Here is an 18,972-nt window from a genome sequence, read left to right as displayed (position 1 = left end):
AATATTTTGCTGGGAAAAGGGGAAATTTCTGATTATTAAAGTGTAAATATACATGTATGTAAGGCATGGGACAGCTTTCTTGTCATTTCATTCAGGAACAGTTCTCCAGGCTTCTTGAAAGAAATTCAAGGCTCCTATTTGAATGTTTCCTTTTTTTTGTTCTCTTCTCTTTGTAAGATGATCATAAATGAATATTGGCTCAAGACTTTTGCACAATGCTGTAATTTCCTCAAGCATACATTATATTGTCAAAAGTATTAAATCTGTAATCTAAATAATTGAATCAATGTGTTTCAATCACTTCCACTGTCACAGGTGTATAAAATCAAGAATGGGTTGAGCTCAGAGCTAAGTGAGTTCCAGCATTGTGCTATTATAGGATGCCACCTGTGCAACAATTTAATTCATGAAATTTCATCACAACTAAATGTTCCACAGTCAGCTGTTAGCAGTATTATAACAAACTGGAAGTGATTGGGAACAACAGCAACTCAGCCACAGAGTGGTGGGCCATGTAAAATCATGGCAGAAGGTTGCAGAGGTCACAAACTTTCTGCAGAATCAATAACTACAGACCTCTAAACTTCATGCAGCCTTCAATTAGCTCAAGAACAGTGCGTAGAGAGCTTCATGGAATGGGTTTCCAAGGCTGAACAGCTCAATTCAAGCCTTATATCACCAAGCTCAATACAAAGTGTTGGATGCAGTGATGTAAAGCTCACTGTCACCGGAATCTTGAGCAGTGGAGACGTGATCTTTGAAATAACCGATACCACATCTCCATCTGAGTCTGGGTTTGTCGGTTACCAGGAGATCGGTGATTGTGCAACTGGATGTGCCAAGTGTAAAGTTTTGTGGAGGGGGGATTATGGTGTGTGGTTGTTTTTTAGGACTTGGGCTCAGCTCCTCAGGTCCAGTGAAAGTAACTCTTAATACTTACGCATACAGGGACGTTTTGAACAATTTCATGCCTCTAACTTTGTGGGAACAGTTTGGGGATTGCCTCTTCCTGTTTCAATATGACTGCACACAAGTGCACAAGTAAGGTCCATAAAGACATGGATGAATGCGCTTGGTGTGGAAGACTTGAGTCCTGACCTCAACACCTATGGGATGAATTGGAGCAGAGACTCTGAGCCAGGCCCTCTCATCCAACATCAGTGTCTGAGCTCACAAATGTGCTTCTGAAGAATGGTCAGAAATTCCCATAAACACTCTTAAACATTGTGGAAAGCCTTATAGCTCCAAAGAGTTATAGCTGCAAAAGGTGGGCTGCTGTCATTGTAAATGAACTAAGATGGGATGTTACTCAGGTTCATGTGTGTGAAGGCAGCCAAGTGAATAATTTTGGCAATATAATGCAACTTGAGATTAACAATAATTATAATAATGTTTAACTTTTTATGAAAACTAAGAATTTTTAAAGAAGTAATAAGCAAGTATTTTCATGGAGATGGTGTTCTGTCAACTCCTTTTTGGAAAAAGGAAAGAGTACAAGTAATAAACACTGTTGTATAAAATACAATGACAAATCACAAATAACTCCAGAGATCTTTACTATACTGTGACTGGGTCAAAGAGGTATCAAACATAAAAATAACAGATACGAGACACAACTGTCACTGCTTTCACTCACAATAACAAAATCATCTCCTTAATTAATTTTTATCTGTGAAAAAAAACATTTGATTGAAGTTGTTCCTCAACACATCTTGTCCTTCACTGACACCAAGTTTACTCCAAATCAATTTGCTGCTGCAAAGCAAACCCAAAACTTGACAGCTTTCAGATTCCAACTCAACAACTGGCAGAAGAAAAAGAAGATTTAGGGACTGAGGCATTAGAAAAATAGACAAACGACTCTCTGCTGGAGTGGTGTTGACAAATGAGCTTGGTAAAGGGGCATTAGCATTTTGCTGTCACAGGGAAAATCCGCCAGTGCAAAATGACATCAAACCCTCACTGACTGTCAAATCGGCCTAACCATTATCTGTCTCACCTAGGGAACCAAATTAGGAGAGTGAACATTCGGGTGCAAGGGAACTTTTTTTTGTTTCCTGCCATTATATTTCTACAGATTATCATTTCCTTGGGAAGTAATGGGAAGACTACCGAGGTGCTGATTAGTCGTGTAATCAGGCACCCTCCCACTAGCCTAAGCATCTAGCAGGGCTTCACACTCTCTATGATCCAGAGAGTAGGAGAGTGATATTTGATGACATTATATGAGGCTACAAAGGTGCAGCACTGACAGGAGGCATCCTGGTGCTCATATGTGCAGAAGAGTAGTGAGCTGTTGCCATCTACAGGCCAAATACGGAGCTACAATAAGCTATAAAACAAAATGGATGCAATGATAAATGTGTCCCATATATAAATATTAGATGCACATGTTGTTGCTGACTTTTAATTTGCACATGTGGGGATAGACTGTCTGCTTTAACAGCTTTTGGATGCTTACCTTTTACCAAACCTGGCTGCAGAAATTTCCGACATTCAATTGCAACAACATGAGTGAGAAGACCATTGGTGGTTAATGAGGGTCTGGTCAAATTCTACACATATCTTTATGTTTTGTTCTGTTTTTTTAAACATATGAAGATCTGTTGAACAAAGTCAAAAGCCCCTCTCCCCCTCCCCCAAATAGCCACTTGCCACAAACTTAGTCTTTGTATGTCTTCTCATAGAATAAAGGGGCAGAATCATGGTTCGAAACTCCTGCTCTCTGTGTTTCCTGTCAGAGACAAGACAACACTTATCTAGAAGGTGAAAAGGTGTTAAAATCAGCTGCACTTTGCTGTGTGCACTAACAACCCAAAACCTATTCTAACCACATCCTGTTATCTCTACTCTTTTATGCTGGAGTAAAGATAACAGCATGCTTTAATATACATTTAAACTACAGTCCGCAGATTGATCCAACTATCAATAGTGTTGATACCAACATACGATATTGGTATTTTAGGGGTTCAGTATGTAGCCCACTGAATAAATAAATCAATATTTTTTGGAAATGAAAAGATATACCTCAAACATGCGCGATGAAAAATGCCTGAACCTTTTTGTGCTAACTGTCAAGTTTATTTTATTTACTGCCTATAGTAGATTTAAACAACAGAAGCTGACCCAAAGACCCTTTAGAGACAGGCACAGTTATATTCCATGTAAGCTGAATTGTGTGTTTTGTTGTATTACTCAGTATTTTGGAAAAATCACAGTGATTTATTGGTCATTAAAATGTGTGTGAATTGATACGTTAATGATGATTCATCTCATAAATCACAACACATTGCTTTTCCATACATAAGCTGCCTTTATTAGTATCGGCAATACTGACTCTGTATTGACTTGACATCAGATCCAAATCTGCAGTGATTTACATTATCATTATTCACCGGGTATAATAGTCCGACAGGCACTTTTTAAGTGAATAAGCCCTGTGTAGTTGGCGCCGGTGCGGTATGCAATCTAACCTCGAATTATGCGGAAAAGCAAGTTTCAACAACCTCTGTATTTCACTTCCTAGTGTAGAGTTTCATGCCATCCGCTCCGCTCAGCCAGTCCCAGACTGAAGACGCACCTGAAGAGTGCCACTAGTGGGCTTTGGGCTCAGCAAACAAAGAGAGATACTGGGACTTTTTGCTGTGGAAACTTTGTGAAGGACATTGAAGTTCACGTTCTTTCTTTTCTTTTTTCATCCCCTTCAATGCGAGGCATACCTCTGCGCTGAGGAGGCCACCTGTGCGGACTTGTCCGCACCCCAAGTAGGGGAGTGAAACCCAAGCAGACACACCTTTCCCTGTTTTTTTGGCTATTCGCCGCCCCATCCCAGTCTCTACCGCTCTCTGAAAGCGGAGGAATAACAGATCAGCTCGCTGAAATGTCCGCAAATGAAAGATCGACCCGAGCTTTCAGAGAGATCCTGCAGAAGCCTGGAAATGACGCCTGCGCAGACTGTGGCGCACCAGGTAGGTTGGGGGGGAGAAGAAGCCTTTATTAGCTATGAAAGTGGAAAGTCAGACTATGCGGGATCTATGATAACGTTGCTGATAAAGCCGTTTTTTAAAGTGCACCTTAATGTCTCCTTCGTTTTATGCTACAGTCACTACGGCATAGGATTAAATGCTTGCTTAGACCTTTAACATATTTCAAAAGGTTCCAGGCATGCTCGGCGCTGTTCTGACTGTAAGTGTAACAAGGTGAGTTAGGAACGGAGGGAGGAGTTTCCCTGAAGGTGTAGAAGATAGCAGCTGAAGCAGTGAAGCGATGTGGTGGAGCCAAGAGAAGAGAAGTTCAGCGCTGATCATGTCTCGACATGCAGTACAAGGGCCTGCACACACCCTTATCCACTCGAGCTCAGCAGTGGAGGTCTTCTTCGTGATCTTTTTTGTTTTAGTTGGTTATAGGTTTTTTAATAGAAACTATTTACACAATGGGGACATATGGGGAACTCCATTATAAAGAGGCCATATCTGTATATAAGATGTATAGATAGTGGATAATTAATGATAATAATAACAATAGGTTTTCTTTTGGGCTGTTGTAATGGACTTTTCTTTGTTAAATATATTTTTAGGCTGATTATTTGTGCTAAGAAATGATCAGCAGACAATGTAGGTAAATAATTACCTCTGGCCTCTGCCTTTGGATGATGCAAATATAAAGGTATCTATGAGAAAACCAAGAGAAACTGAAGGCCTGTAAGGCCATCTTCCGTGATTGACAGATTATCTAGTCAGTGTGTGGAATGTGGAGCAGTAGTTTAGGTTATACAAGCTATCCATGTGTGAAGGAATAACCTGCTGTGGCAGTTAAAATGGCACAAAGTTATTTTTGCCCAAACATGCTGGCACTACATTTTGTATGTGTTACAGTATGCTGAGAGCCGTCATGCACAGCACATAATGTTTTTCAGTACATCAGAAGGAAAAAAACCAAAATAATCACTGAATGTATGCCCTGGAGACATGTAAGAGAGATAGTATCTCGCTTCCTAATCTTTGTATAATGAAAAAAAGAAACTATTGAGAAGCCAGGCATGCATTGCTGGAGAGGAACTTCCTTGCTCAAAGACAGGTTTTACCAATTCCCAGCATCGGCTCTGGCTACGTTCAAGCATATTTACTATGTGTCCTCAGTTTTAGAGACTAAAGGGAATCCCTTTATGTTTCTGATGCCCCGTGCGCACGTGGGCTGGTTTCGTTTTACTCTGCTGTGTCTGCCCATTGTGAAACATTGCAAAAAATTAGGCATGAGTATTAACCAGCCAGGCACATTGTATTCCAATCTGCCTTCTACGGTTGGGAAATTAAACACTGTCCCCATTGCTCAGACATCTGTGATTTATACTGATAAGACCAAGCCTCCCTCGCGCTGGTTACTAGGAAATTCGAAAGGTTCTCAGAAAGATAAGACAGGTGTGGCCAGAGCAAAGAAAATGTTTCTCGTATCTTTGAGTTTAGAGGTGAGGCAGATAAATTGCCCTTATAGGTTTCAGGCTTGTTGCTTTGTACCATTGATCTGGTTGGAAGCTCAGAGATTTCAATATGCTTGCCGACATAAGGCTTGTATTGATTTGGACAAAATGCTTTCTCCTGTTTAGTGTGAGCCTTAAGTGTGAGGCATGTTGTAGTGATAACTGGATTGTTATATGTTCAAATTTTCCAGCTGTCAGCTGTCTAGGTCTTGCAACAGGTGTTGGCTGATATTTGCAGAGTTTATGTCGCCTATGTTTAAAGTGCCTAAATTTACAGTATTTAAAGAGCCAAATATGACTGTAAAACAATGTCTACAGTCTGGCACAAAAGAAAGGACTGTTTGGGTCTGTAAATTTTCTTTCCTAGCAAATTTAAGGTGGCAAATTCTATTTATTTATTTTTAATAGCTCACGTATTTAGATTTTCTTAATGATTAAGTTGAAGAGTGGCCACATTGAGATTACAAGTGGATGCTGACAAAGGCTCTTGTAGCTAATAGCTGGCTGCTAGGCTTTACCTCTGCTAATCTGAGTCACTGAACTGAACCTTGCATCTATATTTTGTGCTTTTTGATTTCTTTATTTATTTATTTGTCTGTTACTTAGGTAGATGTGTGTACCTGTGAAAAGCACACATATACTTAGAAGCTTGCTAATCAAAGTCTGCTAGCATTAGCTAACTTAGCGCCCCCAAATTAGATTATTTCTTGTCCCAAACCCCCCCCAAAAAACTACATGGCAAGGCTAAAACACTAATACTGGGGCGTCAAATGTCCATAGATTTTCAGGGTGACATCACAGTGGCTATGTTAATCTTTAAATTACTATTAAAATGTAGCAACACACTGCTAGCTTGTGTTGGTACCTTGAAATATAGTCTGCACATTGGCATACTGAGAATCTCTGTCACAACAAAAATGAAAAGGAAGCCCCATCTTCTTATGCTATTAAGCAGTGGTGCATTAAAAGTTGTTTGCTACGTTTAAATCTCAAGGAGATAAAACATAAATTATCAAGCTGGAAGAATGAAAATCATGTATGAAAACACTCCACAGAAGACAACTTAAAGACGTTAACCTGGATTTTTAAAATAAATATTTTTTTAAATTTAGCTTTCAAAATGTAAGAATAATGTGCATTTTGGACTGGTTTGTTTTTTACTAGCCTTAAGGCTTCTATTCATTTTTCAGTTAATGTATTGGTTGGAAAAATTGACAGACGGCTAGTCAAGAAGTCATACAAGTCATTTAAAAAAGCCCATGCAGAAAACAAACAAAAGAGCAGTGATGCTGTGTGAATCCAGCCTATCAAATATAGACATACTGTCTCTTTTCTTATATCTGATGAAGCTTCAGATTCGGTCTGTTGTGTCTGACAAAGGTAGTGCCCTACCATACTGTAACTGTTCTCTCCATCTGTCTCTCTGCAGACCCTAATTGGGGCTCCTGCACCATGGGAGTGTTCATCTGCCTGGCCTGCTCTGGAATTCACCGCAACATTCCTGACATCAGCAAGGTCAAGTCGCTGACCCTGTCCCGCTGGGAGGACCATGAGTTGGAGGTTCTTTTTACTTGTTTTTCTCCAGCCACGGCTGGTCAACCACCTGTTCTCAAGAAACTAAAGTTACCAAGTGGTTTTCTTATTCCTTATATGCTTAGACCAGAGCCTAATTATGCATTATTTGTTGTTTTTTGTTTTGTGCTCGGGGTTTTTTTTCCCCCATGTATATCTCCATGTATCCTGAAACGATCTTAATAATGATACAGTAATTTTTGATCATACCAACCAAGATATCACCTTTTAAAATGAGCAATTGAGGGTTTTATTTACACTGTTTGTGCAGTTATTTGTAGTCCTTAATGGAAACCAGTCATTTTTTTTGTCAGAGCTAGGTCGATGCCCATTGTGAAGTAAGGTGAACTTACCTGTGTAGTCTTTTTTCTTAGAGAAGCTTTGGCCTCCAGATCAGGTATGATGCCACAAGTCTTTGATGGGCTCACCTGTGGGCTTTTCACTTTGAGAAGAATCTAACATACACATTTCACAAACCTAGACGACCAAAAACCACATTTTTAAATAGACAAAAAATTAGCTTCAAGAATTTTGCTTCAAAATGCTTTATTATAAATCACTATGATAAATCAGTCCTCGGGAATGTCAAAACACTGCATTCCTGCCCACAACATTTTTATACTGGATTCATGGAAATCAGATAATTAAGGATGTGGGTTCTCTGAACATCTTTATCTTAAAATAGTTGCCACATCTGTCTTCTTCCCATAACTCAAATCGGTTCCCAGTAACATCAGTGAAGATTTATTCTAGGAATTCAATGCTTCTGCTGAGGAGATGAGAAAATGTGTCCTTTAGCCGTAAAACTGTCTATAGCTCTGCCAAGATGTCATTCATCCTCAAATAATATGTCTATGTCATGTATGTGTATGTGTGTGTGTTTTCATAGTTCATGGCACAGAATGGCAATGAGCTCATGAAGAGCAAATATGAGGCCGCTGTTCCAGTCTATTACTACAAACCAACCCACAAGGACTGCCAGTGAGTAACCATAGTAACACATATGTCACACTTACATAACTTATTTTGGACAGGTTTTTGGAAAAAATGTGCATGCAATGAGTTATTTTTTAGACCTAAGAGTGTTTTTTTTTCTTTAAAGTAAAATCTCCTGTATTCCAGCCAAACTATAAGTATTAACTATAATTAATTAACTATAATTGACTAGAAGGGGAACACTGATATGCTCAAAACACTCGCCCGTGATTGGATGCAATAAACTTGATAATTACACAGTTTAAACGGTTCCTCCCAATAAATACTTTTACATGGAGCTGACTGTTTACATCCATGTTCTCATTTCCCTGCAAAGCTGACGTGTTGTTACGTTGCACTTTATCCCCACACGCTCAGCTTTGAAATCTTTCAGTGTAAAGTGAACAGCTATTCACTTCCTGTGGCTGAAATCTACAGGAGCTCTTGCAGGGCTCTAGAGTGCGACCAAATTGGTCGCATTTGCAACCAAATTTTTCAGTGGTGCGACTAAAAAAAATATTTGGTTGCACCTGTGCGACCAACTGTTCGGGTAGCAAAAAAAATAAAAAAATCTGCAACCTTCCCTGTGGTCAACAACAGACACACATTTTGCCCCTATCGTGGACTAAACCAATCAGAGATAGTAAGGGGCGGGACCTCTCTGATTGGCCGTGGTCCAGTTGAAAGTGCAGGTGGAAGTGGGAGGTGAGTAGCTTGAATAAAGCGATATCAATTCATTAAATCCTGAATCGACTTTTAAATATAACTGTGTTTTGCCAGAAACGCCAGATTCTCAGATTAAAGCTCACAAAACCATTTCAACAACAACCAAACAGCAAATGAGAGCAGGTACACGGATTCCACACAAAGACGTAAACACAGAACGGACCCGACGCATCAGAATCAGCTTTGTCTTTTTCGGGCGGTCCGTAGACGGACACGCTGTCGGAGCTTAGCGATTCTGATGCGTCCGGTCCGCGCTGTGATTACGTCTTTTTGCGCTGATTCTGAGCTGCAGGTTTTGTCTCTCTCCAACCAAAATTCACCGAGCCAGCAGCAAAAGAAGCAGCAAACTGCGCTTCACATTTGATCAATGTCGTTATGAATTTTGCTGTTTTGCTTCCACGACTATTAAAATCACACTTCATGCACAGCTAGCTCTCTCTCTATCTCTGTCTATACTTCAAGAACAGTTTCCCGTCTACAATCTCTGTTTTCTGTATTATTCATTCGCTTATTACCCACCAGTCTACCGTTGTTTACAGCGCTGCTGTCTTTTTCTTTTCTTTTTTGAAGTAAGTTCAGCACTTAGCTTATGTATAAAACTCAGGCCAGATATTCAGCCTTTAGTTTGACCCTGTTGAGTCATTTTCCTGCGACATATATGGGGTTAAATTGATTTATTTCTTGGACCGGTTGTAATTATCTAATCTAGCCTTTGCTCTGCAGTGATAATCCACAGAATACAGAGAATCCTAACAGCATTTATTTTTATTAGCATAGAATAAAAGTAGGTGGAGAGTCTAAATCCATTTGATCTGTTTCGGTGAATTGTGTAATTGTTTCAGTCAGCACTGCATCAATGTAATAAAGTTATTATGCAGGGTGGTAGTTGCATCAATACTTTTATTTACCTTTGGCTTTGTTATGTTTTTGTCGGCTTTCTGCTGTGAATCAGTTACTCTTGACCAAAATATTGCTCTGTCCTCAGCCTAACACAGACAATATCTCTTAAATAGGTGGTAAATTATTTCCACTCTTTTTGCTGCTATCTTTAAGACGCCTGCGTTTACATATGTTTTCTTCTGTGATTCTAATGTTACAGCACTTAGTTCTTCATGGGTATCCTTTGACAGTGGGATCTTTGCAAATTCATTATGTCATTTAGAGTATAGTGGAAGATAGCGGCTGGAGACCAATCTGTGACCAAATTACTGAAACTCTTGCAGTCTCCTTGCCTTTGAAATGTTGCTTTAAAGATGGAGTCCAAGTCTGAGACCACTCATAGTCAGTTGCTGTCGTCAAACTGACTTTGGTGGGTCAAGATGACGGTGAAATTGGAATAACATGGCAATAAAATGGAGTTAGTCTGCTAGTTTTTAAGTGAACTGGTCAACTTGGCACTTACATTCTGTTCGCAATTATTCTGCAATTAACTAAGAAAAAATGTGTTGCCTTCTGTTCGAATTCTGTTGGCATCTATATCTACAGTCACTAGCGCTTTACATGAGCCGGTATGGACTCGTCGTCAGTGGTTATCCACGCTCATGTGTGACTTTCTCAGCCACAGGCTGTGCCAGATTTAAGCTGGGCAAATTTATACATTTATAAACAAACACATGCAGCTAGTTTATTTAAATAATAACCAGATATCTGCCTAGGGAATTGTAAATTTGGTGCTCAAAATGGAGCCAAGTATTGCACCATTTTTCTTTCAAGTATAAATATGCAATGAGGCTGATGTCTCACATCCCATAGTCTAGGCAGGCACTGTGATGGCCTGATAGAGAGGAACAGCCACGCTCCTGAGTGAAACGCTAAACCATAAACTGGCCATCATTCACTGTGGACCATGATGTTGTAAAACATGTTACAGAGCTATTGTCACATATTTGTTAGTTTTCAAACTCCAAATATCTGCTGTTGTAAATATAACACGATGTCCCATTCCCTATATCGAGATTACTCGAATGCTACACATATGAATTTAACCACCCCTAACATTTTGCAACATTTACACATTATTGTAGCACACTAACACAGACCCATTAATAGCTACAAACACATATTGTGTAATATGCGCCTTTCAAGGGAATTGAAAGAAAGATGAATGTTGCTCTGTGTTTGCGTTGAGAAAAGATGGGGAGATGTTTTCATTATGTACTAATCTCTGTAAAAATGTGACTAAAAGCCTGAAATACTGGCATCTCTGCTCACTGTGGAAAGGAAAACAGGCTGTATTCTTGTATGCATCTTTTGTCAGGATTGTCCTCCTCCCTCAGACACAGCATTAACTTCAAATTCAAATTCAAATTTTATTTGTCACGTACACAGTCATACACAGTACGATATGTAGTGAAATGCTTGGACAACTGCTAGTGACCTAAAGAAAAAAAAGGAAAAGGCTATGAATAAGATAGGAAATAAATATGAAAAATTAAAAAGGGTAAATTTAACTAGGAAGGAATAAAATATAAATTAAGGTTAAAAATGAAATAACTTCATTTCAATTCTGCTGTGTTTCAATAAACATCCTGGTATTATTGTTTTTGGAATATGTGGGGCTCAGAGTGATTACAGAGTAAAGGTTTTTGCACTGCACTCACAACGTTGAGCCATCCAGGCGTGCCGATTGCACATCCTTTCTGATAACTCATTCTAATGCCAAATAAATAAACACTCCTAGTGGGAACTATCACACACATTATTGCTTTTATTGTTTTTAAATTAGATAGCAATTAATTGCAGACCTATCTGAGAGTGACTGTAATCAGTCTGAGACTGACTGAAACAGGCTGGAAATCAGGTGCCCTGTAACCACAAATGTTCGCTCAGTGGTTCAAGCCCTGCAGCCTCATGTTTTGGGCGCTCAGTTGGCAGCTGCAAGTACTCACAATCATTCCCAGCTGCGGAGGTTGCTGTCCTATTTTGACTCTGGTGTGACTGAAGCCTTCGATAGCTTTCTATGATTTATGAGTAAAATGATCCTCAATATTTGGCCTTAGCATTTTGCTAATGGAAAATGCTAGCATTTTGCCGATATCCTTTTATGTATTCATTTGGAGATTTTTAGGATGCTTTAACCTGCTCAGTGTTGCTGTACATCTTAAAGTAGCATATGCAAGTTCTAATTGACACTGATGCAGTAAATTACAGTCAGACCAGGACTGATCTTTTCACCCAGGAGTGTGTCTGTTCATGTCTATCAGCCTAACGCAGCAGGTGCAATGCTACTTGCAAAGGCAATAATCTGCATGTAATTTCTTTATAACTGCAGGATAGTTGGATAGATAGATAAATTTAACAAGGTGAAAGAAGATGCTGCCAGAATCATCTTTCTAAAGACTTTAAATGTCACTGTTTAGGCATGCAGCTCACATAAAGTAGGAATATTAAAAAGGACTGTTTTGTGAGTCTCTCGTGTATCTGAATTGGTTTTCATTTTTGGTGTTGTGTTTACTGTTCACAAAATACACAGGACTATTAGTGTGCTTTTATTGCACAAGCACAAGCTTTGCAAGCTAGTTCTGTTTACACTTCATCTGTGTGCTCAGGGTGTTGAGGGAGCAGTGGATACGAGCAAAGTACCAAAGGAGGGAGTTCTCTGAGCCTGGAAACTTCACTTATGAAGAAAGTGAGTGCACAGGTGTATAATGACACAAACCGCCTCTGTGTTATAACAAATTCAAATTCATGATTGACCTTGTTGGCTTCCTGCAGGAATAAGAGATGGCATGTTGATGAAGAGAGGGCGGGACAACGGGCAGTTCCTCAGCAGACGATTTGTCCTTTCAGAGAGGGAGGGGACTCTGAAGTATTTTACCAAATATGATGTAAGAATTTTTTATGACAAGGCTCTTGCAGGTACCAATTCCCATTCATAATACCACAACACAAATGTAGTATTTTGTTATACACACTCTTATTAATTATGTATACCTACCAAGAGAGAGCAAAATAAGTACTTGCACCCTCTGCTGCATTCAAGCGTGCTCAGACAAGCTTAACCAACAGTCTGTCCTCTCTGTCAGTGTGGCTGATTCACTAAGCTGTACACCACCCAAACCAATTAGGCCTTGAAGCACTGGGAGCACTTTGTTTGTCACAGTAAACCAGCTCAGGGGAAGAGGGAATAATATATTTTTTGGGGGGAAAGTAGGTGCCATGCTGAATATGCTATTGCAAACAATTAAAAAACAAATCTCATGCAGTGTGAGAAGTAGTAAAGGTAAAAGTGTCATTAGATTTCTTTTTAGATTTTCTATGCTGTTAGGTTGGTTGGAACTCAGGAAAAGCTTGAGGTATGCAAAATGTTCAGCTCCAACTGGCTGCTCCTCAGCCAGTTTCACATTTCTTGCTGATTTATCATGCTCAAGAGGCAAAACCCAAACCAAGTAGGGAAATTGTCATCAACTGTCAAATCTTTCATAAATAACCATAGCTGTATTTGTTCTTTGTGAAAGGCAAGGACAAAAGAACGAACATAGATTCAGCTTCTAAAGATGCCCATCTAAATTCAAGTCAGGGAAGATTAAAGCACAGCATCCACAAACATGTTTGCTGGGATTAGTGTCGGTCTTAGAGATGATGGTTATCAGTGATGCGGACCGATGTGTAGATAATAGCTTTGAATGCAGTGACACAACACAAAATACAGGCTTAGGGTGTGATGCCAATCAGATACTCACTGCATCAATATACATTTTTTCTGGTTAAGCAGTGATGAAAAAAAGTTATTTTTTTTATTACCACACCTGTTCAAAACCGTAAAAGTGTGATTGTCCCAGAGAGGAATGTTTATTCATTGAAGACCACAAAAGAAAATTGCAGGATTATTTCTTTTTGGAATCTCTGAGGCCTTTTCTATAAAACATGATTAAAAAGAGTGGATTTTCATGTGCTCTATATATTTATGATTTGAGATAGCAACACTTTTTTGTAGCACTTCACCCCCTGAATCCCAAATTAATTTTACTGTAGTAATTTAACAGAGTGTGTCCACAAGATGCATTAGGCATTAGGCATATTTTTACACATATAGCAGGAGCATGTAACAACAGCCTTGGTTAGAAAATCTTATATTTCAATTAATCATGTTAATTATTATGTTAAACAGCATAAAACATGTGGAAATAATAGGTCAAACAGCTCTAACCATGGCTTATTATGAGATCTATCTATCTATGCAAACTGCTGCATTTCATACAAATACACAGTCATTTCCCTCTTGTTTCCTGCAGGCTAAGGAGCCCAAAGCACTGATAAAGGTGGACAGCATCAATGCAACCTTCCAGCCAGAGAAGATAGGAAACACCAACGGCCTGCAGATTACTTACCTCAAAGACTACAGCACCCGAAATATGTTTGTCTACCATGACAATGGCAAGGTCTGCATTTCTGTAATCACTGGTTTATAATCAATCAGCATGTAGTAAAAGTCCTAAGGAGAAATAGTGAGGAATTTTGCACTAAAGCAGTGTGAACCTCTCGGACTGAATGAATACAATACCTTTCTTACAGAAAATCTAAAGCTTTTTTGTGTATTCTTGACTGTCCACTAATTTAAACAGCAGAAGGTGGTATCGGATATTTGTCATCTGTCACAGAGACAGACGTGTTCGAAACTACCTGGCTCTTGTCATCGGGGGAGAGTCTCCAAACCTTTACAAAACCATCTGTACCAATTTGTGCAGGCTGACGGAATCCATTTGCAGATGACATTGAAGCACGGCATCCATTATTCTGTGTCACTCAGACCACATTGAAACATATGGAGCAGTTCAGAACTGCCATCAGGCCGAGGAGTTATTTGTAGCTGACTCGAGTCTCCTGCAAAATCACATCACTATCATAAAATCCCTTCTGATTTGGAAAGTCATTGTTCCAGTCTATACATAATATTGCACATTTTGGCATAAGAAAACTCATATATTACTCATATATATATTTATATCTGAAAACATATGAAAGATAAAAATTGAAAAAAATAATGATACAAAGTACAAAGAAGGAAAATCCACGTGGTAAACAGTGGTAAACAGGTAAATGCTAGTAAAACTGTCTTCAGTGTGCTTTCCTGAAGTGTTTTACTGATTTCTCTACAGCTATAAAACCTTATAGTGCTTTTATTCCTCATAATAACAAGTGTACACATGTCACAACTATGTTTTATATAACTCAGCTGTTTCATTTGGGTTAGCATTGCTCCCAGAAATTGTTGATGACATTAGACTTAACAAATGGATAGGTGCTAACAAAGCTTGCAAGCATTAGCTAAACACTTGCCCCTCACACTCTGCTTCAGACTTGTTCACTTTTGACTCAACACATCAAAAAGGCAAAATCTCAAAGTAGAAGCTTCAAAACTGGATTTGACAAACCATTTCATGTCATAATGAGGGCGATAATCATCCTTTAGTCAGTGAGGTTAACATTTTTGGCTTTAACTGTTCCTGGATTTTCCTATAATTTGGTCCAAAAAATAAAAAATGTACCTCCTCTTTTCTAAATGACAACGACAAGAAAAATCGAGTAAGAACTAAATACTGTCTTTTTTATCCTCTAACCTTTCAGGAGATTGTAGACTGGTTTAATTCAATTCGTGCTGTTCAGCTTCACTATCTAAAGGTGGCCTTTCCCGGGGCAACCGATGCTGAGGTAAACACACACATGCACGCCCACCTACCTTAAAATAAATATTTACATTGTTTTTAGGTTTCTTTTAATAGGCAGGCTCATGAATATTATGTCTGAAGTGTAGAACTCCATTACACTAAAACAATAATATTCTTATAATATTCTTTATTTTTAATCCCATTGTTTTTTCTTTTTGCTTGTTGCTCTTAGCTTGTACCCAGACTTACCCGAAACTTTATCAAGGAAGGATATATGGAAAAGACAGGTCCCAGGGCAAGTAAACATTTATGGATTCATACCTCTTTTTGCTTTATTTAGCCTTTCCATTTCCTTCTGTTTCTCAATGCAGCCACTGACCCTTACAGTGGCAGTCTCAAACACACGGGGATATTTTCCACAAGTCAAAAAATGTAGATTTGGAGATACTGAAAAAAACCTTACAATTCATTAAAAAAAAACAAGAACAACAAAAGAATAAAAGCAAATTTTGCTAAATATACTTAAAAATAAGGAAAAGCTGTATACTTGGTGTTGGTGGTGTCTGCTGTTTCTTATTTTTTTAACCACATGCTTGCAGTTTTTGTCTCAACAGTGGGTCAATAGACCCGGTTAATAATCTACATTAAATCCACTGTACTTTACTTTTTAATAGCTCTCAAGTAGGTAGTAGAAACTGTGCTTTATACCATTACATCAGCCTACAAATTATATACATTTCTCTGAGCCATAATCAGCAAGCCTGCCATTTTGCCAGAGATACAGACAAGGTTATGTAGACGCCCTAATGCATCTGTCTCTGCAATAGCGAGAATACTCTCAGTCCCACCTCCTCATATAGGAAGGTTTGGGAAGCACTCCTTATGGTCATAATGTCACACTCTGATGACCAAGTGTGGGACTTCCCTAAATCTGTCTTTAAAATGGCTTCAGATTTGTCATTGCTATCCAGCCATCATTTATTGCTGATAACCAGACCTCTCCTGGAATCTAGAGAAAGCATGTGATGATGTGTTATGAAGGTCCCAAGAGAGGAACTTCTACTGCATGAGGAAGTCAGGAGTAGCAGAGAGGTTTGTTAGGCTGGTGCAGGACATGTGTGAGGACAGCACAGGACAGTAGGAGTGACAGATGGGTTAAAGGTAGGAGTGGGATTACATCAGGGATAATCTCTGAGCCCCTTCGTGTTTGCAGTAATGATGGATAGGTTGACAAATCAGGCCAGGTGTCCACGTGGACTATAATGTTTGTGAGAGTAGAGAGCAAGTCGAAGACAGCCTGAAGAGGTGGAGGTATGTGCAGGAGACAGAATGAATAAAAAAAGACATTATTAGTGTGACAGATGAGGGTGATGGGGATAGGGTGAGACGGAGGGAGGTGATTTGTTGTGGTGAATCAGGAAACGACCTCCTCTGGAGCTATGCATACATCTTAACACAGAGGCAGGCTCGGTAAAAATCCTATTTACAGCCGGCAAATGTCAGGTGGTGTTCTTTTAGTAGTCATGTAGTAATGATGCAACTGCAGTGCCTAGATGGTTACCACTTTAAAACAAGATTTTCAGTTTAAATAATCTAGAAGAGGTCTCTATTATAGATAACTTCTTAATGTGGCAATTCTGATGTTACCTATAAAGGGAAAAATGTTAAAATCCCTTATTTATTGAATTTAGCAAAATAAATACCTAAGCCAAATTTGAGTACTAAACCAGGATCGAGACAAACTTTCTGTTCAACAAGTCAGACACAGTTCCTTCCTTTAAATCTTCAGTGATCCCAGCTCTCACTCTCCCATCGTTAATTGAATAGGAGCTGGGATAATAGGCTAACAAGCTCAGCCGTCAGCGCGTCTGCCTTTCACCTCTGCCTAACAGGCTGAGTGACAGCTGAGAGCACCTACTTGCATCTGTGCGACAGGGAATGAAGGGCTTCCAGCTGAGGCTGGACTAAATTCCCAGGTGTCAAATGCACACATGAAACACAGACGTGCAAAGAGGGGATTTGTACACAGGCACGTACTCACACACGGTTGCACAGACAAGCAGCTGTTGTCACACAGAGGAATCATTCAGACACAAGTACCTGCACAGGAAACAGCAACCTGATCCTCCGCGAAACGAGCGACTCTGCATTCAGAGGCATGCAAACGCAGACACTCGGTTTAATCTGGGTCTGTCGGGCTGAGAGATGAAAGAAGGCACCAACTTGCTGCGTTGGGCTGATTTACTAAATGGATGTCATAATTCATTTCCTTCCTTGTGGAAGGAGTCGGCTTGCAAAATGAGAAGGGAACAGTCAGTTGTTCAGCACAGTGACAATATCAAACACTTTTACGAGCACAGTTTGGCAGCAGTCGGGGACCCGAGCGTCCTGATTATTTGAAAAGAGCTCAAGCTGCTTGTGCACTTCAGTAAACTCTCCAAAGGTGCCGTGCTTCGCTTTTCTTCGATAGCTGCTTTCACAGTGGATTTGAAAATGCAGCACTCGTGTAAAGTTTCAGCCGTGACAAGTTTTCAAATTAAACATGAGTGCTATGAGAGAAGTGCGATAAACATTCAGATGGGAGTTGTCAAGAGGAAACCTGTTTGACAATCTTAAGTGCCTAACAATAAGGAATGCTTTCATATCACCGTTGAAATCTTGAGATCAGCTTTAACGCATATTCATGGCTAAATCACAGATACGAAAGCAGGCTACACCCCTCATTCATGAAAAGTAAAATACCCTGCACAGTTGGGATAAAAACAGTCATTGCATGCTCTTACAGTTTCCATCAATTTTCAGTATTTAAATGTTGTATTTGATACAAATTTGTTTACAGCTGACATGATTCGTCTCCAATGAGTAACAGCTCCATTTTTATATATTGCATATCATAGACTATTGGTTGGACTAAATTTGAAGACCTTGTTTTGAAGTGTTGGAACTTACAGTCTTGCAAGACTACACAAACGGGACAGACTTACTTTTCTTATTTAAAAGCACAATGCTGCATTGTATCTTTGTGCAGTCTTTCTCAGTCTTTGTCTGTCTTACTCACTCGTCTGCCTCTTTGTCTACATAGCAAACAGAAGGTTTCAAGAAACGCTGGTTTACACTGGACCAAAGGCGGCTCATGTACTTCAAAGATCCACTGGTATGTCTTCTTTACAAAGACCTGCACACATCTGAAAGACTGCTATATTTTAGGCATGTGGTTGGTTCACTCTGACCACAAATTGTGGAGCACAGAGGTGCCTCGATGCAGCCTGGAATGTGCTACACTGACACTTCTACACACAACGCTGTGTGCAGACACCCTATTTTATCAGATAGCTGATGTTGAGATGTTGTTTGAGAAAATCCTGAATGATTACAGACAATTTTATTATCATACAGACTTTTCCAAAGACCTTAAGAGGGGGTAGCTCAGATTGCCCAAGTCTGAGTTAAAAACATTAGATAACCAAAGCAGATTATCTAAGTGTTGCTGGTGACGCAATAGTTCAGTGGAGAGGTGTAATAATTATAGACGCTAAGTTCCTGAATTGTCCAACTTACCCCAAGAGAGACAAGGAAATCTAGAAGATGAAAGAAAGAGGAAGTCTAGTGATAATC

General features: G+C 39.4%; 1 protein-coding gene across 1 annotated transcript in view; it reads left to right on the top strand.

Annotated features, from left to right (window-relative positions):
• Nucleotides 1-3,533: 3,533 nt before the first annotated feature.
• Nucleotides 3,534-18,972, top strand: part of zgc:92360 (uncharacterized protein LOC436988 homolog) — a 21,758-nt gene continuing 6,319 nt past the window's right edge. Inside the window, exons 1-9 of the mRNA XM_005936827.3 lie at nucleotides 3,534-3,968; nucleotides 6,906-7,036; nucleotides 7,938-8,029; nucleotides 12,298-12,377; nucleotides 12,464-12,576; nucleotides 13,984-14,130; nucleotides 15,317-15,400; nucleotides 15,590-15,652; nucleotides 18,440-18,511. Of these exons, the coding sequence (XP_005936889.1) occupies nucleotides 3,881-3,968; nucleotides 6,906-7,036; nucleotides 7,938-8,029; nucleotides 12,298-12,377; nucleotides 12,464-12,576; nucleotides 13,984-14,130; nucleotides 15,317-15,400; nucleotides 15,590-15,652; nucleotides 18,440-18,511 (870 nt within the window). The 5' untranslated portion in view covers nucleotides 3,534-3,880. The remainder of the gene's footprint in view (nucleotides 3,969-6,905; nucleotides 7,037-7,937; nucleotides 8,030-12,297; nucleotides 12,378-12,463; nucleotides 12,577-13,983; nucleotides 14,131-15,316; nucleotides 15,401-15,589; nucleotides 15,653-18,439; nucleotides 18,512-18,972) is intronic.

This window comes from Haplochromis burtoni, unplaced genomic scaffold, assembly GCF_018398535.1.
Source record: "Haplochromis burtoni strain Fernald_Lab_line unplaced genomic scaffold, NCSU_Asbu1 Contig_223, whole genome shotgun sequence".
NCBI lineage: Eukaryota > Metazoa > Chordata > Actinopteri > Cichliformes > Cichlidae > Haplochromis > Haplochromis burtoni.
The sequence above is the reverse complement of the archived record's forward strand: the minus strand, read 5'-3'. Positions and strand labels throughout refer to the sequence as shown.